This window comes from Pseudophryne corroboree, chromosome 1 (genome assembly GCF_028390025.1).
Source record: "Pseudophryne corroboree isolate aPseCor3 chromosome 1, aPseCor3.hap2, whole genome shotgun sequence".
Taxonomy (NCBI): Eukaryota; Metazoa; Chordata; class Amphibia; order Anura; family Myobatrachidae; genus Pseudophryne; species Pseudophryne corroboree.
Genome location: NC_086444.1, coordinates 596,464,366 through 596,487,587, shown reverse-complemented (window position 1 = coordinate 596,487,587; position 23,222 = coordinate 596,464,366). Strand labels below are relative to the sequence as shown.

The 23,222-nt window shown below is 45.8% G+C and overlaps 1 protein-coding gene across 6 annotated transcripts in view; it reads right to left on the bottom strand.

Annotated features, from left to right (window-relative positions):
- Positions 1-20,084: 20,084 nt before the first annotated feature.
- GAK (cyclin G associated kinase) overlaps positions 20,085-23,222 on the bottom strand; it is a 296,935-nt gene continuing 293,797 nt past the window's right edge. For all 6 annotated transcript variants that reach the window (XM_063914275.1, XM_063914274.1, XM_063914276.1 and 3 more), the window contains one exon: positions 20,085-20,627. In XM_063914275.1, the coding sequence (XP_063770345.1) occupies positions 20,526-20,627 (102 nt within the window). In that variant the 3' untranslated portion in view covers positions 20,085-20,525. The remainder of the gene's footprint in view (positions 20,628-23,222) is intronic.

The following is a 23,222-nucleotide window of genomic DNA, read 5'->3' as shown; positions in this document are numbered from 1 at the left end:
GTGCAAACCGTAGATAAGCCTGATGAGGCAGCCAGATCAGAATGTGAAGGTATGCATCCTTGATATCCAGAGACATAAGGAATTCTCCTTCCTCCAGACCTTAGATCACCACTCTCAGAGACTCCATGTTGAACTTGAACACTCTTAAGAACAGATTCAAGGACTTGAGATTCAAAATTGGTCGTACCGAACGGTCTGGTTTAGATACTACAAACAAGTTGGAATAGTACCCCTTGTTGTGCAGATGAGGTGGAACTGGAACAATGATTGAGTCTGTACCAGTTATGGCAGGCATTCCCAACCACGGTCCTCAAGGCACACCAACAGTGCAGGTTTTAGTTATATCCAGGCTTCAGCACAGATGGTTAAATCAAAATAACTGAGGTACTAATTAAGTCACCTGTGTTCAAGCCTGGATATCACTAAAACCTGCACTGTTGGTGTGCCTTGAGGACCGCGGTTGGGAATGCCTGAGTTATGGGATGGCCTACTGTAAAGTTATACTTGCCTCTCGTGAAGCTGGTAAGCCTGATTTGAAGAATCTGTTAGGTGGGAGGTCTTGGAACTCCAGTATGTAGCCCTGGGAAATAAGATCTATGGCCCAGGCACAAACTGCACCAGATGTGACTGAAGAATTTTAGTCGGGCTCCCACCTGACAGTCCTCCAGGCATTGCGATCTACCATCATGCTGAAGGCTTTGAGGAAGCAGAGCCTGAGCTCTGTTCCTGAGCACCTGCAGTTGCTGGTCTGCGTGGTTTACCTCTTGCACCTCTGGAAGACGCAGAAGCACCTCTGGATTTTCCCTTAAACTTGGCTGTCCGAAAGGACTGTAAATTTGAAGCTGAATAAGCTTTCCTGGCTGGGGGAGCCTTGTAAGGAAGATACATAGACTTACCCGCAGTAGCTTTGGAGATCCATTTGTCTAGTTAGTCTCCAAACAAGGCCTCTCCTGTGAATGGTAGGCCTTCCACGCCTTTCCGGGGGTCCGCGTCAGCAGTCCACTGGCGTAGCCACAAGCCCCTGCATGCTGACACTGCCATAGCAGTGGTGTGTACATTAAGCAAGCCTCTCTCTTTTATGGCTTCCACCGTAAAGTTCGCAGAGTCCAGTATATGCTGCAGGAGTAAAACAACATCCCCCCTAGACAAGGAAACTAACCCCTCAATTAGGTTACCTGACCATTTAGCAATGGCTTTTGTGATCCACGCACATGCAATAGTGGGTCTTTGGGCCACCCCAGCAGCTGTGTACAAAGATTAGAGTGTAGTCTCAATTTTACGATCAGCCGTATCTTTTAGGGAGTCTGCACCAGGGACAGGCAATACAATTTTATGTATCAGTCTACAGACTGATGCGCCCACTATCGATGGATTTTTTTTATTTTTTCCTATCCTCTAGGGGAAAAGGAAAAGATGAGAGCAACCTTGTTCTTCAAACAGGGTATTCAGTTCCTTTGACACAGGAACAGTGACTGAGGACTTCTTTTTTTACATTAAAATAAGATTCCTCACACTCCTCTGACACCTTATCAGGAATTTGCAGAACATCTCTGATAGCCTCTATAAGAGCCTATATTCCCTGTGACAGAGTAGCATCTACCCCCTCTCCCTCCTCCATGTCTGACCTGTCAGCGTCAGAATCAGACTGCAGGATATGGACCAGAGATCTTTTTGCGGACAAATGGGAGAGGATTTAGACGCTGGTTTGGGGACTGAGTCTCTATTCATAATCTCATCCACAGTCTGCCTTAAGTATTGTGTCTCTTTCTCATTGCAGGATAGCTTTGTAGAAATATTTGAGATCATTCCCTTAATGGAAGTAACCCAATCCAGTTCAGCCCTGCTATTCTGGGAAGGTGCACTGCCCTGAGTACCCAGTAGTGAGCCCCTTGGTGAGGAGGAACACTCCGTTGTACAATAAACACACTCTTTGCCTGACATAATGTAAATATGACAGCACACACACATAGGAAAAGGTTAAGCACAATTAACCCACAAAGAGCCCTTCAGGGAGAGACAGATCTTTGGAGCCAGCCCCCACCGTGCCCTTATTGCTAATGCCAAGCTTAGTCGGGTGGCAAACTAAGTACCCTGATAGGGGACTTAGTACACTAGTAATTGCTCCCCCCCTGCTATGACCCCCTGGTACCACTGAGGTAATGTGGAGTCACACTGGAGGAGCTGCGCGTCCCTGTCCGGTCAGTGTCTGTGTCCACTGCAAAGGAAAAATGGTGCTGGTGAGCTGCTGGATCCGCTCATAGTAAAGGCCCCGCCCCTTCAATGGCGCATGGTCTTCCCGCTTTTTTTATACTGGCTGAGGTAATCTGGTTCTTAAAATGGAGAGAAAAAGGTTTTAGGGCTTTTGTGCCAGTATGGGTACTGTGTCCGGAGACGCATTCCGCCTTGGTTAGAAGCCGTGCGTCTCCGTACCCTCATGCCACCATAATGGCTAGCGACCCGCTAGTCGCGACGCCGGCTTTATACTCACCACTCTTCTTTCTTCTGGCTCTGTTAGGGGTGGCGGCGTGCTGTGGGAATGTACGTTTGCCGTGGTGGGGCTTGCAAATAGTTCCCTCAGGAGCTCAGTGTCCTGTCAGCAGGGAACGGGACCATTAACCCTTCAAGAGGTTGGACCGTTCCCACCCCTAAGTCCCACAAAGAAAGAAGGCAGGCTGGTGCCAACCAGCCCTGCATGAAAATAACAAACATATAAAATAAATGCAGAAAACTCTTCAGGAGCTTCCATAAGCGTGACAGGCTCCTCCGGGCACATTTTCTAAACTGAGTCTGGTAGGAGGGGCATAGAGGGAGGAGCCAGTTCACCCTATCAAATTCTTAACATGCCCATGGCTCCTAGTGGATCTGTCTATACCCCATGGTACTAAATGGAACCCCAGTATCCTCTAGGACGTAAGAGAAATACACATAAAAAATAAAATATGCAATTTATCTTGTCACATGCAAGAATAGCAGTAGCCTCTGTACTAACACACTGGGACAGAACTCAGTAGGACTCTGGGTGTCTCTCTCTAGATCCTCATTAGATAACAGGGTACACAGGACCCAGATAGGGAGGAGGAGAAGCTGGGATCCCTGGATCACTTACAGTCTCCCCACTCCTATCTCTCCTCTGGTTGGAAAGCTCCACCGGTAGCTCATTAAACTTAATACTCCTGTGTCTTTGCCTGCCCTGCATACTGTCTTGCTCATTTTCTGTCTGCCTGGTTATGCTGCTGCATAAGAGGAAAAGCTAGTGATGCAAGTTTGCTCAGTCAGGGGGCCCTCTCACTATGGGGTGCTTAGGGTACAGTATGCCCTGCACCTTCCCCCCCCCCCCCCCCGATCTGGCTATGCATGCCATATTATCGTGTGCTTAGTCTGTGGCAGATGACCAATGCATGGCATGTGCGGAAGGTACTAGCAGCAGTGCTTGCCTGGGGGGCCTCAAGGGAGATGGCAGTGACTGCCAGGACAAGATCCATGAGAATCCCAGCACTAAACAGGGAGCAGAGGATTTAGTGCAAGCCATCCAGCCGGCACTTAGTGTTTGGCACATTGAGGAATTTGTGGTGATGAGATTTTTTTTCCTTCCCCTCAGTAGGAAATAAAGCACAGACCATACCTGATTATAGATTTCAGGTCTCACATGGGCTGCAGTCACTGCATGTGTTTTCCTAGCAAGGATACAGTGAATTGGGAGTTCCCACCTCAAGTAGATGGTTCCCATAGCAAGTCTGTCAAAAACCACCACCATCATCATCATGATTTAACAATGCTACTTTGTGGGACAAATTATTAGTGAACATATTGGGGCTACTATTTCAGCCTCAGCACATGGCTCATCATACCCTCTTGCCCTGGGTATTCGGTCATGAACAGGATGAAATAATACATTCATTTGGAAGACGTGTGTGAATATGTGGGGGACAGGAGTACCTTCTCAGATTTGTGTTGAGATCTATCATTTTCAATTTTGGACTCTAAATTTCAGCAGCAGTGCCAAGGGTGTTTAAAATCATATACAACCAAAAAATTGAGTGTTTCCTCAACTGCGCACTGCTGTTCATACGAAATGGGGCAATGTGTGTTATGTAGATTATCTCTTACGATAACAGTATTAGGATATATATACAATAGGATTGGTTATACCCAATGTATCTTCTCACAGTCCCTTAAATGATGTCCTTTGGTCTTCTAACGATGATTGGTTCTTTGAATCTCTGTAGGTTCAAATATAAAATAGGAGAAAACCAAAAAATATACGTTATGGTAAGACCTTACCATTGATAACGTGATTTCTCTTATGTCCACAGGTATCCACAGGATAACATTGGGATATGCCAGAGCGACAGCGGAAATGGCACCAAATAGTCACGAGCTTTCTGGCCTCCCGGGATGCATCGGGGCTTCTCTATATAATCCCGCCCACTGACTCAGTCAAATCAGTTCTTTTCCACAGCAATTTAGGCAGGAGCATCAGGTAGAAACCTATTCAGGCGGTAAGAACACACATGCACACCCTTCCATGCAAGAGGTTTAGTGATTGTAAAGATCCTCAAATCAGGTGGGTCAGGGTGGGACCCCTGTGGATACTTGAGGACATAAGAGAAATCACGTTTTCAACGGTAAGTTCTTACCATAAAGTATATTTCTCTGGCTGGGTCCACAGGTTATTCACAGAATAACCTTGGGATTCCCAAAGCCAGTTTAGTGGTGGGGACGCTCCTGATTAGACAGGAGAATTTTTCGCCCGAATTCAGCATCATGAGAGGCAAAAGTATCCATGGCATAATGTCTAATGAAAGTGTTAATGGAAGACCTATGTGGCTGCCTTACCAATCTGTTCTGCTGAAGCACCCTATTGTGCTGCCCATGAAGGACCTACCGTACGTGTAGAGTATGCAGAGACATTAGCCGGAGTAGGGAAATAAACACGAAAATAAGCTGCTGAAATTACCATTCGGAGCCCTCTTGCCAGCGTCTGTTTACTAGCAGGCCATCCTCTTCTAAATCCGTACAGGATGAAGAGAGAATCTGTTTTTCTGATGGCACTAGTACAATCTATGAAGATTCTTACCCGGACCACATCCAGCGACGCTTCTCCCACAGAAAGTCTTGATACCTGAAAAAGCTGGAACTACAATCTCCTCGTTAAGGTGAAACTTTAAAACCACCTTCGGAAGATAACCAGATTTAGTTCTAAGAACTACCTTATCTGGAAATAATATTAGAAAAGGAGACTTACACTACCGTGCTCCTAAATCTGACACTCTTCTAACTGGCACCCTTGCCAGTAGAAAGAGCACTTTAGCAGTTAAACCTTCAAGATCTGCTCTCTTAAGTGGTTTAAACAGAGGTCCCTGAAAGATTTTAAGAACTAGATTCAAATCCCAGGGAACTGCAGGAGGAATGAATGGAGGTTGAATGTGTACAATTCCCCGAAAGAAAGTACACACAACCTGTAAGTAAGCAACTTTTCTCTGAACCTACACAGTTAATGCTGATACTTGAACTCTCAAGGAAGGTACTTCCAACTCCTTATCCAATCCTGCTTGAAGAAAAATTCAAAATCCTGGATACTTTAAAAAGATCTTGGATTCAAACTTCTTTCACTATACTAATGAATACATACGAGCTTAAGAAGGTTTTTCTTGCTCTAAGCACAGTTACTACTTGTTTTGAAGATTCTCTAGCTTCTTAAGATAGAGCTTTCAACAGCCACGCCGTCAAAGACAGACGATCCAGATGGCTGTGACAACAAGGACCCTGCATTAGCAGATCTGGACGTTGAGGGAGCAGTATTGGTGCTTCCATGGACATCCTTAGTAGATCTGTGTACCAATGCCTTCTGGGCCAAGCTGGAGCTATTAGAATTATGGCTCCCTTTGCTTGCTTTATTTTTCTCACTACCCTGGGTAACAGGGATGTTGGAGGGAACAGATATGCCAGATGAAATTTCCAATTCACTGACAGTGCGTCTACAAGGAATGCTCCTGGATCCTTTGTTCTTGATCTGTACCTTGGAACCATGTTGTTTAGACTCGACGCCATGAGACCTATCTCTGGCAGACCCTATCAGTTTACTAGAGTCTGAAACACTTCTGGGTGTAATACCCATTCTGTTTCCTGAATGGTGTGTCGACTGAGAAAATCCGCTTCCCAGTTCAGTACTCCTGGAACAAACACTGCTGACAATGCTGGATGATGGAGCTCTGCCCACTTCAGTATGTGAGTCACTTCCTCCATCAGTCTCTTGCTGTGAGTTCCTCCCTGATGATTGAGGTACGCTACCGCTGTTGCATTGTCTGAGCGGATCTGGACTGGTCTTCCTTGCAGACTGTCCTTTGCCTGAACTAGAGCCATATATATGGCCCTTATTTCTAACAGATTTATTGGCAGGCGACTTTCCCTTATGGGCCATTTTCCCTGGAACCAAAGGTTTTCGAACACCGCTCCCCAGCCTTGAAGACTGGCATCTGTTGTCAGGACTTGCCCTTCTTTTATCCAAAAGGGTCTCCCCTTGTTTAAATGGTCTGTCTGTAGCCACCACGCTAGAGACCTTTTTACGTTTACCGGAAACTTTATCATCTGCTTTTTTATTGTCTGATGATTTCCGTTCCATTTGGTCAGAATAAGGTGCTGTAAAGGTCTGGAGTGGAATTGTGCATATTCCACCATGTCGAAGGTTGACACCATCAGACCCAACAGTCGCAATGCTGCATGGACTGACATTGTCTGAGTGTGCAACAACTCCTGAGTCATGACCTGCACCTTGGCTATCTTTTTCTCTGGCAAGAAAATGCTCTATAGACCTGAGTCCAATATGCCCCCTAATGAACAATCCGTTATGACGGAATCAGAGACGACTTTTCCCAGTTTATGAGCCACCCGTGTCTTTGTAGACAAACTACTGTCTGTTGAAGGTGGCTCAAAAGCAATTCCTGCAAATGTGCTAGGATTAACAAGTCGTCGAGGTATGGAAATATTCTTATCCTCTGCTTGCGGAGATAAGCTGCCATAACCACCATAACTTTGGTAAACACCCTGGGTGCTGTTGCTAGCCCGAAGGGCAAAGCTTGGAATAAACTATCAGTTTATTTTTGGGATTGTAGGAGGAAACCGGAGTACCCGGAGGAAACCCACGCAAGTACAGGGAGAATATACAAACTCCACACAGTTAGGGCAGTGGTGGGAATCGAACCCATGACCTCAGTTCTGTGAACCAGTAATGCTAACCTGAGGTAACATTGATGAGACCGTGCTATAGGCGCATGTAGGTAAGCATCCTGTATCCAGAGATACCATGTAATCTCCCAGTTCCATGGCCAAAATTATGGAGCGTAATGTTTCCATGTGGAACTTTAGAATCCAAATGTATTTGCTTAACCTTTTGAGATTGAGGATTGGTTGGAACGACCCATTCGGCTTCTGAATCAAGAAAAGATTGGAGTAAAAACCCTGTCCCCGTTGCAACGGGGGTACTGGGATAATTACACCAGACCGAAGCAATTTCTGAACTGCTTCTTGCAAGGCCCTGGGGCTTTTGATTCTATTCGAGACGGGCTGGTGCAAAAAAAAATCTTTGAGGAGGCTGCTTCCTGAATGGGAAACCATAACCGAGAGACACCACCTTCTGCACCCAAGCATCTGTCGACGACTGTTGCCATATGTGTGCAAACTGAAGGAGTCGGCCCCCCACCCTGGAATCCTCCAGGTGGAGGCCCGTATCTTCAGGCTGATGGCTTCTGTTCAGGCTTGGAAGCTGGCTTTCTACTAGCCCATTGCTTCCTACCCCTGGCTGATCTATTGAACCGGGGTTGCTTAGTCTCCTCTTTAGCTTTTGCTTTGTCTTGCCATCGAAATGGCCGAAATTTTGATCCCCTAGTGTTAGGATTATAACTAGCCGGAAATCTGACCTTTTTGGATTCAGCTTCCGATTCTCGAATATCTGACAATTGTTTTCCAAACAATATATTACCAGTAAAAAGCAATGCTTCCAACTCTTTCTTGGATTCTGCCTCCGCTTTCCAAGTGCGTAGCCAAACTGCTCTACGAGCGGCTACTGTCAAGGCTGATGCTTTAGAAGCAATCGTACCCATATTAAATTCCTGTTCTTCCAAATATTGGGCAGCTTATACGACCTAGATGAGACTCCTGCTCCCTGGTAGGAGGGGAGAGGCCATTCTCTAGTTCCTCCCCCATTCTACCATTGCCCTTGCCATCCAGGCCGAGGCCATAGCAGGCCTTACCACTGCTCCTGATAGAGAAAATATATTTTTCAAGAAGCTATCTACCCTTCTGTCTGAGACATCATTTAGTGAGGTAGATGACAATGGCAAAGCAGATTTATCCACAAGTCGCAGTACATGTGCATCTACTCTAGGAGGAACTTCTCTCTTTTTGAACAGTCCGCAGCTGGAAAGGGATAGTAAGAATCCCTAAAACAGTTAACAAAACTGCTCCAGGCCAGGCTTGAACTTACACCCTTTAGCATTGCTGGAGCACTATTTAAAATAAGAATTTACTTACCGATAATTCTATTTCTCATAGTCCGTAGTGGATGCTGGGTACTCCGAAAGGACAATGGGGAATAGCGGCTCCGCAGGAGACTGGGCACAAAGTAAAAGCTTTAGGACTAGCTGGTGTGCACTGGCTCCTCCCCCTATGACCCTCCTCCAAGCCTCAGTTAGGATACTGTGCCCGGACGAGCGTACACAATAAGGAAGGATTTTGAATCCCGGGTAAGACTCATACCAGCCACACCAATCACACCGTACAACTTGTGATCTGAACCTAGTTAACAGCATGATAACAGAAGGAGCCTCTGAAAAGATGGCTCACAACAACAATAACCCGATTTTTGTAACAATAACTATGTACAAGTAATGCAGACAATCCGCACTTGGGATGGGCGCCCAGCATCCACTACGAACTATGAGAAATAGAATTATCGGTAAGTAAATTCTTATTTTCTCTAACGTCCTAGTGGATGCTGGGTACTCCGAAAGGACCATGGGGATTATACCAAAGCTCCCAAACGGGCGGGAGAGTGCGGATGACTCTGCAGCACCGAATGAGAGAACTCCAGGTCCTCCTCAGCCAGGGTATCAAATTTGTAGAATTTAGCAAACGTGTTTGCCCCTGACCAAGTAGCTGCTCGGCAAAGTTGTAAAGCCGAGACCCCTCGGGCAGCCGCCCAAGATGAGCCCACTTTCCGTGTGGAATGGGCTTTTACAGATTTTGGCTGTGGCAGGCCTGCCACAGAATGTGCAAGCTGAATTGTACTACAAATCCAACGAGCAATCGTCTGCTTAGAAGCAGGAGCACCCAGCTTGTTGGGTGCATACAGGATAAACAGCGAATCAGATTTTCTGACTCCAGTCGTCCTGGAAACATATATTTTCAGGGCCCTGACTACGTCCAGCAACTTGGAATCCTCCAAGTCCCTAGTAGCCGCAGGCACCACAATAGGCTGGTTTAAGTGAAATGCTGAAACCACCTTAGGAAGAAATTGAGGACGAGTCCTCAATTCTGCCCTGTCCGTATGAAAAATTAGGTAAGGGCTTTTATAGGATAAAGCCGCCAATTCTGAGACACGCCTGGCTGAAGCCAGGGCTAACAGCATTACCACTTTCCATGTGAGATATTTTAAGTCCACAGTGGTGAGTGGTTCAAACCAATGTGATTTTAGGAATCCCAAAACTACATTGAGATCCCAAGGTGCCACTGGAGGCACAAAAGGAGGCTGTATATGCAGTACTCCCTTGACAAACGTCTGAACTTCAGGAACAGAAGCCAGTTCTTTTTGGAAGAATATTGACAGGGCCGAAATTTGAACCTTAATGGACCCTAATTTGAGGCCCATAGACAGTCCTGTTTGCAGGAAATGCAGGAAACGACCCAGTTGAAATTCCTCTGTAGGGGCCTTCCTGGCCTCGCACCACGCAACATATTTACGCCAAATACGGTGATAATGTTGTATGGTTACATCCTTCCTGGCTTTGATCAGGGTAGGGATGACTTCATCCGGAATGCCTTTTTCCTTCAGGATCCGGCGTTCAACCGCCATGCCGTCAAACGCAGCCGCGGTAAGTCTTGGAACAGACATGGTCCCTGCTGGAGCAGGTCCTTTCTTAGAGGTAGAGGCCACGGGTCTTCCGTGAGCATCTCTTGAATTTCCGGGTACCAAGTCCTTCTTGGCCAATCCGGAGCCACGAGTATAGTCTTTACTCCTCTCCTTCTTATGATTCTCAGTACTTTTGGTATGAGAGGAAGAGGAGGGAACACATACACTGACTGGTACACCCACGGTGTTACCAGAGCGTCCACAGCTATTGCCTGAGGGTCCCTTGACCTGGCGCAATATCTGTCCAGTTTTTTGTTGAGGCGGGACGCCATCATGTCCACCTTTGGTTTTTCCCAACGGTTCACAATCATGTGGAAGACTTCTGGGTGAAGTCCCCACTCCCCCGGGTGAAGATCGTGTCTGCTGAGGAAGTCTGCTTCCCAGTTGTCCACTCCCGGAATGAACACTGCTGACAGTGCTATCACATGATTTTCCGCCCAGCGAAGAATCCATGCCACTTCCATCATTGCCCTCCTGCTTCTTGTGCCGCCCTGTCTGTTTACGTGGGCGACTGTCGTGATGTTGTCCGACTGGATCAACACCGGCTGACCCTGAAGCAGAGGTCTTGCCTGACTTAGGGCATTGTAAATGGCCCTTAGTTCCAGGATATTTATGTGAAGTGACGTTTCCATGCTTGACCACAAGCCCTGGAAATTTCTTCCCTGTGTGACTGCTCCCCAGCCTCTCAGGCTGGCATCCGTGGTCACCAGGACCCAATCCTGAATGCCGAATCTGCGGCCCTCTAGGAGATGAGCACTCTGTAACCACCACAGGAGAGACACCCTTGTCCTTGGAGACAGGGTTATCCGCTGATGCATTTGAAGATGCGATCCGGACCATTTGTCCAGCAGATCCCACTGAAAAGTTCTTGCGTGGAATCTGCCGAATGGAATCGCTTCGTAAGAAGCCACCATCTTTCCCAGGACCCTTGTGCATTGATGTACTGACACTTGACCTGGTCTTAGGAGGTTCCTGACTAGGTCGGATAACTCCTTGGCTTTCTCCTCCGGGAGAAACACCTTTTTCTGTACTGTGTCCAGAATCATCCCTAGGAACAGCAGACGTGTCGTCGGAATCAGCTGCGATTTTGGAATATTTAGAATCCATCCGTGCTGTCGTAGTACTACTTGAGATAGTGCTAGTCCGACCTCTAACTGTTCTCTGGACCTTGCCCTTATCAGGAGATCGTCCAAGTAAGGGATAATTAAGACGCCTTTTCTTCGAAGAAGAATCATCATTTCGGCCATTACCTTGGTAAAGACCCGGGGTGCCGTGGACAATCCAAACGGCAGCGTCTGAAACTGATAGTGACAGTTCTGTACCACAAACCTGAGGTACCCTTGGTGAGAAGGGCAAATTGGGACATGGAGGTAAGCATCCTTGATGTCCAGAGACACCATATAGTCCCCTTCTTCCAGGTTCGCTATCACTGCTCTGAGTGACTCCATCTTGAACTTGAACCTTTTTATGTAAGTGTTCAAGGATTTCAGATTTAAAATGGGTCTTACCGAGCCGTCCGGCTTCGGTACCACAAACAGCGTGGAATAATACCCCTTTCCCTGTTGTAGGAGGGGTACCTTGATTATCACCTGCTGGGAATACAGCTTGTGAATGGCTTCCAATACCGCCTCCCTGTCGGGGGGAGACGTTGGTAAAGCAGACTTCAGGAACCGGCGAGGGGGAGACGTCTCGAATTCCAATTTGTACCCCTGAGATACTACCTGCAGGATCCAGGGGTCCACTTGCGAGTGAGCCCACTGCGCGCTGAAACTCTTGAGACGGGCCCCCACCGTGCCTGAGTCCGCTTGTAAGGCCCCAGCGTCATGCTGAGGACTTGGCAGAAGCGGGGGAGGGCTTCTGTTCGTGGGAAGAGGCTGTCTGCTGCAGTCTTTTTCCCCTTCCTCTGCCCCGGGGCAGATATGAGTGGCCTTTTGCCCGCTTGCCCTTATGGGGACGAAAGGACTGAGCCTGAAAAGACGGTATCTTTTTCTGCTGCGAGGTGACTTGGGGTAAAAAGGTGGATTTTCCAGCCGTTGCCGTGGCCACCAGGTCCGATAGACCGACCCCAAATAACTCCTCCCCTTTATACGGCAATACTTCCATATGCCGTTTGGAATCCGCATCCCCTGACCACTGTCGCGTCCATAATCCTCTTCTGGCAGAAATGGACATCGCACTTACTCTTGATGCCAGAGTGCAAATATCCCTCTGTGCATCTCGCATATATAGAAATGCATCCTTTAAATGCTCTATAGTCAATAATATATTGTCCCTGTCCAGGGTATCAATATTTTCAGTCAGGGAATCCGACCAAGCCACCCCAGCACTGCACATCCAGGCTGAGGCGATTGCTGGTCGCAGTGTAATACCAGTATGTGTGTATATACTTTTAAGGATATTTTCCAGCTTCCTATCAGCTGGTTCCTTGAGGGCGGCCGTATCAGGAGACGGTAACGCCACTTGTTTTGATAAGCGTGTGAGCGCCTTATCTACGCTAGGGGGTGTTTCCCAACGCGCCCTAACCTCTGGCGGGAAAGGGTATAATGCCAATAATTTTTTAGAAATTAGCAGTTTTTTATCGGGGGAAACCCACGCTTCATCACACACCTCATTTAATTCATCTGATTCAGGAAAAACTACGGGTAGTTTTTTCACACCCCACATAATACCCTTTTTTGTGGTACTTGTAGTATCAGAAATGTTCAAAACCTCCTTCATTGCCGTGATCATGTAACGTGTGGCCCTACTGGAAAATACGTTTGTTTCCTCACCGTCGACACTGGAGTCAGTGTCCGTGTCAGTGTCTGTATCGACCTGAGGTAACGGGCGTTTTATAGCCCCTGACGGTGTTTGAGACGCCTGTACAGGTATTAACTGATTTGCCGGCTGTCTCATGTCGTCAACAGTCTTTTGTAAAGTGCCGACACTATCACGTAATTCTTTCCATAAGACCATCCAGTCAGGTGTCGACTCCCTAGGGGGTGACATCACTAACACAGGCAATTGCTCCGCCTCCACACCATTTTCCTCCTCATACATGTCGACACAGCGTACCGACACACAGCACACACACAGGGAATGCTCTGATAGAGGACAGGACCCCACTAGCCCTTTGGGGAGACAGAGGGAGAGTTTGCCAGCACACACCAGAGCGCTATATATATATACAGGGATAACCTTATATAAGTGTTTTTCCCTAATATAGCTGCTGTATATATTAATATGCCAATTTAGTGCCCCCCCTCTCTTGTTTTACCCTGTTTCTGTAGTGCAGGACTGCAGGGGAGAGTCAGGGAGCCTTCCTCCAACGGAGCTGTGAGGAAAAAATGGCGCTTGTGTGCTGAGGAGATAGGCTCCGCCCCTTTTTCGGCGGCCTTTCTCCCGCTTTTTTGTGGAAAACTGGCAGGGGTTAAATACATCCATATAGCCCAGGAGCTATATGTGATGTATTTTTAGCCATTTAAGGTATTTTCATTGCGTCCCAGGGCGCCCCCCCCCCAGCGCCCTGCACCCTCAGTGACCGGAGTGTGAAGTGTGCTGAGAGCAATGGCGCACAGCTGCGGTGCTGTGCGCTACCTTATTGAAGACAGGACGTCTTCTGCCGCCGATTTTCCGGACCTCTTCACTCTTCTGGCTCTGTAAGGGGGCCGGCGGCGCGGCTCCGGGACCCATCCATGGCTGGGCCTGTGATCGTCCCTCTGGAGCTAATGTCCAGTAGCCTAAGAAGCCCAATCCACTCTGCACGCAGGTGAGTTCGCTTCTTCTCCCCTTAGTCCCTCGATGCAGTGAGCCTGTTGCCAGCAGGTCTCACTGAAAATAAAAAAACCTATTTAAACTTTTACTCTAAGCAGCTCAGGAGAGCCACCTAGATTGCACCCTTCTCGTTCGGGCACAAAATCTTAACTGAGGCTTGGAGGAGGGTCATAGGGGGAGGAGCCAGTGCACACCAGCTAGTCCTAAAGCTTTTACTTTGTGCCCAGTCTCCTGCGGAGCCGCTATTCCCCATGGTCCTTTCGGAGTACCCAGCATCCACTAGGACGTTAGAGAAATACAGGTGCCTTAGATTTTGACACTTCCAGAGACAGAATAGCCTTCATGCATCAATAAGGTCAGCTATATCTGATCATCATATGGGGTATTGGAATTCATCTTGTGTAATCTGTAACATGGATGTATCTACCCTGGTTACCCATCTGTTCTGCTGTTTAATAGCCTGGCTATTTGTAAAAGCTGCCTGCATGGGTTATAGTGTAACCTATTCCCCTGCTTTGGGTAGAACTGCAGGTGCTAATCTTTGCCAGCAATTGCAAACAAGGTCTGTGCGATCATACCCCTCTAGCAGGGCATTGCCCCTCATAAGTAAGATACTGAACTATTCCATGCAAAATCACCATACCAGATAAGCATGTTAAGGGTGTAGGGTCACTTTTGGCGCTCACAGACAAGGTAAATAATCCATTTTTACAAATACTACACTCTTTTGTGACTGAAAATCACTTATATAGATATAGAAGTGATATCAATCTGACCACAATCCATGTACCTGATTTGAGGTTCAGAACAGAACTGACAACACTTATAAAAGTCAGCATACATACTAGCAGTCAGTCACATGTTAAAGTATTAGACATTGTCATATGAGAATACAATCACCATCATAATAACTTACAAGTAAGTGGGATAATTGCATTTGTGTTTTAAACTGGTTTTTTTCAAACATAACATGCAGAACACAGTAATATACAGGTCTCATATGCAATATGTACCAAAATTAACAATTCATACTAACAAGTAGAGAATTTTTAGTACTGTATACCCTGCCTCCAGAGAGCGGGATACAGGGAGACTCACCACACTTCCATATCCACAAATACACTCGCAAGACGCTGAGTGAATTCAGACGCTACTGATGTACACTACCGCTCCTGATAACTGATCAGAGACACGGACGCTCACTAAAGGACACAGACGCTCAGTGAATACCACGTGTATGCAGACGCTAAGGTCTGCGACTCTGTCTTGGCGGGATCTCTAGTGTACACAACCGCAGTGTCTAATCTGCGACCGAGTACCCTCGTGGTAGCGTCTGATATGGAAGTGAGGTCATTCAGTTCATGGACGGGAGACGCACGGAAACTGGTCATGAACTTGGGGGAGGGGCGACCAGGAGAGCGTCTGATTCCCCCGTTGACCAGCGTCTGATTCCCCCGTTGACTTAAACTTTAAGGATCGCAGCCTCAACCTAGTCCTGGCGCCTATGATCCCTAAAGCATAGCGCTGTCGCACCTGAGAGTGTTCGGCGCATCAACACACTGTTTGTAGTCTCCACCAAATGCAGTGTAGCTGTGTCCGGACCCCCTAGCAAGAGGAAACCAATGCCTTACCTTCTCCCCATGCTCCGGCCTGGTTACGTCTGCTGGACCTGCTAGAATCATCCGACACAGACGCCCGTCGAGACAGCACTGTACCGCGAAGGTAAGCAATGTTGCGACCCGGTGGGGAGTTGTTGGAGCGACTCTTTCTGGTATGCGTTTAAGACGCTATTAAGAAAAGTCACTCAAGAAAAAATAAAACCATAGTAAGACTATAAAAATAAAATAATAAAAAGCTACAGGCTGCTATAAAAGCAAGACAAATAATTCCAGCGCGTCTTAAAACTCCTAAAAATATATAATTATGGTCGTATATGTTAAATAGCAGCTCTCAATTGGACAGTACTGATCTGTCCACCAATGCAGCAACAAGAAATGATAATATGATATACTATCAGAGAGCGCATATAACTGTGTAAATATCAAATTTATTAATATACAATAAAATAAACACATGCACAAAAAATATATATATATCAATTAATTAAAAAATCCCCCATGCTGCAGCGATTTGGTTTGGAACAAACACTTGTATATCCAGATTAAAAGTTCAAGATGTGAGATATTCTCAATATATGGTCCTGAGAGAAAAGTCCTGTGCAAAAGAACAAAGCTGATATCTAGCGTTAATGTCCAGCTGTGAGCATATGTGCATGCTCAGAATGAACTCCAATGAGTCACCAGCTTTTGACTCCCGTTAATTGCTGCCGCAGGCAGCCAAATGATTTGAAGTGTTTTGACTTTAAAGTCCGTAAATTGTGGACTTATTGGTCCATACTCGCTGTGCTAATAGAGCTGTGACTGACACCGCAAAACGGGGGCCGTCCACGGACGATCAACAGGCACGCTTTTGGCCGTGAGTATAGTGGACATTACTGCAAAGTGGCCCTATTAGCACAGCGAGTATGGACCAATAAGTCCACAAATTACGGACTTTAAAGTCATAACACTTCAAATCATTTGGCTGCCTGCGGCAGCAATTAACGGGAGTCAAAAGCCGGTGACTCATTGGAGTTCATTCTGAGCATGCACATATGCTCACAGCTGGACATTAACGCTAGATATCAGCTTTGTTCTTTTGCACAGGACTTTTCTCTCAGGACCATATATTGAGAATATCTCACATCTTGAACTTTTAATCTGGATATATAAGTGTTTGTTCCAAACCAAATCGCTGCAGCATGGGGGATTTTTTAATTAATTGATATATATATTTTTTGTGCATGTGTTTATTTTATTGTAAATTAATAAATTTGATATTTACACAGTTATATGCGCTCTCTGATAGTATATCATATTATCATTTCTTGTTGCTATAAAAGCAGCCCTGTGACCACGGCCGGCTCCTTGCCGCACCAAACAAAAAACTGATTTGACTGAGTCAGTGGGCGGGATTATATGGAGAAGCCCCGATGCATCCTGGGAGGCCAGAAAGCTAGTGACTATTTGGTGCCATTTCCGCTGTTGCTCCGGCATATCCCAATGTTATCCTGTGGATAACCTGTCGACCCAGCCAGAGAAACCGAGCTTAGTTCCTCACGTCTCCTGGATATCCAAATAGTATTGGTGAAAGGAGTTCTATTCCTTTTCCCATATGGGGGGTGATTACTTTGTGTAGAATAATTCTATAGGTTCACCTTTGTGATAAATAGGAGACTTGTGCTCACAATGTTCTCACATCAAACTAGTGTATGATGTACTCATCAAGGTTTCTTTTTTTATTCTACCACCAAAAAGATGCTCACATGTATGCTTACATGAAGAAAGATGTTATTATGCCCAGCAAGGTTTTTTTTCTAGTCCCCGTAGTCGGTCCGCACTTCTCCTCGTCATGTGCAGAATGAAAAATGCAGAAAGTAGGGAATAAAAGGTAGGTTTTAGTTCCACATAGGTGGTTCCGGTTCTATCTCCTGGGCGATGACCCTCGAATTATGAGATTGAAAACTCTTATAGGGTCACCCAACAGTGGACACAGTGCTGAAAGAACTCACATGTAGGCTTACACGTAAATACACTGTGCAATACACAAAGGTATCTTTTACCGGTCCCAAGGACAGACACAGCAAACCAACGTTGAATGTATGCTTGTTTAAAATCATGGCAATGATGGCTCTGCTTTCTGTATCTGGGGAAAGTTGGGGGGGGGGGGGGGGGGGAAAGAGTTATCCAATCCCTACTTGATTGATGAGCTGATCACAACAAACACTCTGGTCTTTCTGCAGCCTAAAGTTCTGAAGATGGCTCATCTGAAAATCTCTATATAAACTCTGAAACGGGCGGCCGCCAGTAGATGTGAACTTTTGCTCGAGATTCAGAATCAGGCTCTCAATTAAATTTTAATTACATTTTAAACTGTTGATCACCATAACCATATCCTTTTCTGTGCAGCCCTCAAATACATTATTTGTAGTAGGTGGCACCCCACCTATTATATGGTAATTCACTGGATAGAATAAATCTGTAAATTCTCAGTGTGGATGAAACTCTCCTCTTGCAAGAGATGAGTGGAGTGCAATGTTCCAGTAACTGTGGCAGTATTCATCCCAGGGGTGGAAAACTGCAAAGCAGATTTTCTCAGCAGGTAGGTACAGTACTTCACTTGGAACTCTTCCAGCATATTGTTGACAAATGGGATTAGCCAGATGTCAATATTATGGCATCTTGAATGAAACACACGTTCTAGTGCAGGGGTGGCCAACCAGTGGGTATGTCAAAGAGCCCACACCATGCACACAAAAATGGGGTGTGGCGTTATGCCTGCTAGGCCACGCCCTTGGTATAAAATATATTAAAAAAAGCCAGGTCAAACATAAAATACATTGAAAGGGCCAGATCCACATTAAATACATTTTAAAAGCCACATCTACATAAAATATATTGAAAAGGCCAGATCCACATACAGTAAAATACCTTGAAAAAGCAAGATCCAACATAAAATACCATGAAAGGGCCACATCCACTTAAAATATATTGAAAAGGCCAGCCCCCTGCGGACTCCAGAAATCCCCTCCCCACCCCCACCCCTCAGGCAGCATCCCCACAGCTCTCAGGCATCTTCCCCCCAACTTTCAGGCAGCATCTGCCCATCTTTCAGGCAGTCCAGCACTCAGGCAGCATCCTCCCAGCTCTCAGGCAGCCCAACACTCAGGCAGCATCCCCCAGCTCTCAGGCAGCACAGCATTCATGCAGCATCCCCCCAGCTCTCAGGCAGCCCAGCACTTAGGCAGCATCCCTTCGGCTCTCAGACAACCCCCATCCCACTGGCTCAAACCGCTCCTCCCCATCCTCAACACCTGCTCTAAGGCAGACGCCTTCCACGGATCTCTGGCAGCTCCCACCACTGGTTCTCAGAGAGCCCCCACCTACACACAGCTCTTACAATGGAGACTGTCCTTTCGATCATCCTGTGTCCACAACTGTATTCGCCATGAGGCTGTCCGCTGCCTTGAGCTCAGCCTCTCATTTTGTGATGTGTAGCTATGACATCATGTCACGCATGGAGCGGAGCAGTGTGGGTGCCTCCATGCTGCAAGTGAAGCCTCCTCTGAACAGCTGCACGCTTGTCAGAGGAGGCAGGCTGTTAGTGTTAGGAGCAGTGCCGAGTGCGGGAGCCGCATCACGCCATTGAAAGAGCCGCATGTGGATCAAGAGCTGTGGGTTGGCCACCTCTGTTCTAGCGCTTCTACTTCAGTACAAGAGATCCAAAAATGGTATTGGTAGTTGTCATGTTGGTACCTTGGAACTTTCATTTGAATTACCAGTTCCCTATGGTAGCAATGCTACATTGCTAAGGAAGTTAAAAAGACAGCGTTAGCTGATAAACAGCTTGTAATGCTCCTGCAATGGTTGGATCAGGGGGGGACGCATCGTATGTGAAGTTTAATATTTTAGATGCAGACCTCCTAATCCTATAGAAGAACATACACACTGAGCTATTTCTAGTGCAGAGTGTACGGGAGTCACACTGATCAGATAAATTCCCTGGGGATCAGATTGTTTAATCTGACCGGCCGAGTGATTGGCATAGTGTGTACCCAGCATTAGTTGGTGTGTTCAAATGTATTGTCCCCTATGTATCAAATGTTTTGTCTTGAAATGTTTCTTGATGTAGCTCAATGCATAACATACAGATGTGTCCTCTTACATCTTTGCTACATGCACTACAAGTTGTATTACACAACGCATGAGAGCCGGGCGACTATTTTTTTTTTTTTGTGCATACAAAATACGCTGTAACGTGGCATTTCGGATGCAGATAGAGGTGCAATTACAGACAGACTATAGGCATGCTGCATATGAATTTAATCAGCAGAAGCTGCTTGTGTGTCCTATTACATTACTTTGCGTCTAAGATGGAAAAAAAATGCCATAAAGACACTCAGCGCTACCAAGTCCCGCTATGGCATGCTCGACTTCAAGGGCTGTTTAGTGTGCCTGCAGCAGGAATATTAGAGGCCACAAATATACGTAGTGCAAATGGCCTCTGATCTTCTAGCTGGAATGGTACAGGGGCAACTTTTTGAGTATTTCAGTCATTCAATTTTTTTTTTCTACAGTAAATTTGAACAAAAAAAAAACTCACAAAATTTTGAAGAAAAGTGTTTAATTCTGTACACAATGCAATGGCAATGATTACATATTTACTATAACTGCAAAATTTACATCTAGCCATTTTTAGAAAAAAAAAAATGCATCAAGTAAATCAGAGTCCATCATAGAATTTAATAGAGTCCCAGGCTTGGTATGTAAACTGCAATTCACTGCTCACTAGCAGGCAAGTCCACTGGTTTGGTCTCAATGACGGTATGGATAATGCCCTAAACACAAGGTCCGGAATGCAATTACATCACAGAAATAAAGGTGCTTGTCATTATTGAAGAAATATAATATAGCTTCATAAGCTATCCTTATTTTTTATATGTACAGGTAAGTTGTACTTTGCAGAACTGCTTAAAACCAGAGTAGAACAGACTAAAACAAAACAGATGGGTTACACTATGAATGCAGGCTTATCAAGGGGTTAGACTTTAAAAAAGGGCTCTCGAGCCTTGACTTTCAAATTCTGACCATGCATCTTTCAGCTCCATGAAAATCATTTTGGCATACAGTTCATAGGGTTGTCCCGTAGCCTGCAAAAGAAATAAAAATATATATTTTTCCATTTTAATTTAGTAGTAAATATGGGTTGTCTATGTTCAGAAACTGCAACAAAATGAAAGTACAATATTAACTAGACACAAACATTTTCATATCAGTACAAGTCAAATAAAATTTTTGTGTGGGAAGCTAATATGTATGGCTGATTCCTGTTCCGCAGGACGACGCTAAATTAATTATAGCAGAAGTCTCATAGATGATTTAGTGGACAATATGGAGAAAAATTGGATTTACACAGCTAATTCTAATTTTTACTTCTAAGGCACCACAAGGTTTTTATAGCGCCCTATATTGGGAAAAGAACAAACATCAAGTAGGATAAGTACAAAGGCATACCTCCCAACATGACCCTCTCCAGGAGGGACACAATGCTCTGCTCCTCGATTTTTCTCTTAATTTATGATTGCTATCACCTGTGGTGAAACCTTTCTTATCCATTAACCTGTTCAAAACAGGTGCTGGCAATCATAAATTAAGAGAAAAGTCCAGTAGCAGATCATTTTGTCCCTCCTGGAGAGGGTCATGTTGGGAGTTATGACAAAGGGATACAGACAATTCCACAACTTTACATAAATACATAATTACAAAGTGCAGATAACAAATACATAGAAAATGGGTAGAAGGCCCTGCTTGCAAAAGTTTACATTCTACAGGGGATATGGGAGAAAGCAGTAATACATTTTAGACCAGGCATTTCCAACCTCTGTCCTCAAGGCACACAAGCAATGCAGGTTTTAGTTATATCCAGCACAGATGGTTAAATTAACTGAGATACTAATTAACTCACCTGTGCTTAAGCATGGATATCACTAAAACCTGGACTGTTAGTGTGCCTTGAGGACCGAGGTTAGGAATGTCTGCTCTAGATCACTGTTTAGGAATAGCATAATTTCTCCAGCCTACCGTTTTAAAAAACAACCACAGTCCTGATTTCAATACAACCAACAGGTGGTACAGATGGTGACCACCATCATAAAGTGCCCTCTCTGCAGGCCATGTCATTGGGAGAATTCAGAAATGGGTCCAAACATCAGTCACAACTACTAATGGCCGATATCCAGATCTTAGGTCGATAGTCAATAGGTCGACATTGACATGGTCGACATGAAAAAGGTCGACATTAAAATGATCAACATGGGACATGTCGACACATGAAAAGGTCGACATGGCATTAAAAAAAAAGAGAAAATTTATGGTAGACTTACCATGGTTAAATCTCTTTCTGTGAGGTACACTGGGTTCCACAGGTAATACATTGGGGTGTAGAGATGGATCTTGATCCAGAGGCACCATCAGGCTAAAACTTTAGACTCTCCCAGGATGCATTGCGGAGCCTCCTCTATAACCCCGCCTCCAGGCACTGTGACCTCAGCTTTAATTAACCAGTCCAATGCACAAGCAGGTAAAAGAGAAGGCAGATGTTAGTCACATAGAACCACATTCTCACGACAGTAGAAGGGACTAGCGTCTAAAGCCATACAAACCCAAAGAAGCTAAGTGTGTCAGGGTGGGCGCCCTGTGGAACTCAGTGTACCTTGCAGAAAGAGATTTAACCATGGTAAGTCTACCATAAATCTCCTTTTCTGCAGTGGGGTACACTGTGTTCCACAGTGAATACATCCTGGATGTCCTAAAGCAGTTCCGCAAGGGAGGGGACGCACCTTAAGGGTATGAGAACCCGGCGTCCAAAGGAAGCATCCTGGGAGGCGGAAGGATCAAAGGCATAGAACCTAATAAATGTGTTCACTGAGGACCACGTAGCCGCCTTGCAAAATTGTTCTGCGGACGCGCCACAACGGGCCGCCCAAGAGGGTTCAACAGACCGAGTAGAATGGGCTTTAATAGCAGCAAAAGCTGAGAGTCCAGCCTGCACATAAGCTTGTGCATTCTAATGCATCTGGCCAAGGTTTGCTTATTCGCAGGCCAGCCACATTTGTGGAAACCAAACAGTACAAAGAGGGTATCTGACCACCTGATAGAGGCAGTCTTCTCCACATATGTACGGAGAGCCCATACCACATCCAAAGACCACTCTTTGGAAGACAATTCAGAATAGATAAAGGCTGGAACCACAATCTCTTGATTAAGGTGAAAAGATGACACCACCTTAGGCATGTAACCAGCCGAGTTCTAAGAACTGCTCGATCACAATGAAAAATCAAAAAGGGGGGAATGACAGGATAAAGCGCCTAAGTCTGACACTCTTCTAGCAGAGCCAATAGCCAGCAGAAACAGGACCTTGGCTATGAGCCATTTAAGGTCCACTGATTCAAGAGGTTCAAATGGAGACTCTTGCAGGGCATTCAGGACAACAGACAGATCCCATGGAGCCACAGGAAGGACATAGGGAGGCTGAATCCGCAGGACGCTCTTGAGTGAATGTATGAACGTCGGGTATAGACGCAATTTTTCTCTGAAACCACACCGACAAGGCAGATATGTGAACCTTGAGGGAGGCCAGACAAAGTCCTACATACAGGCCTTGTTGCAAAAAAGCCAGAAGTCTGGAAGTACTAAACTTGGAAGCATCATAATTCTTAACCGCACAGCAGGTGAAGTAAGAATTC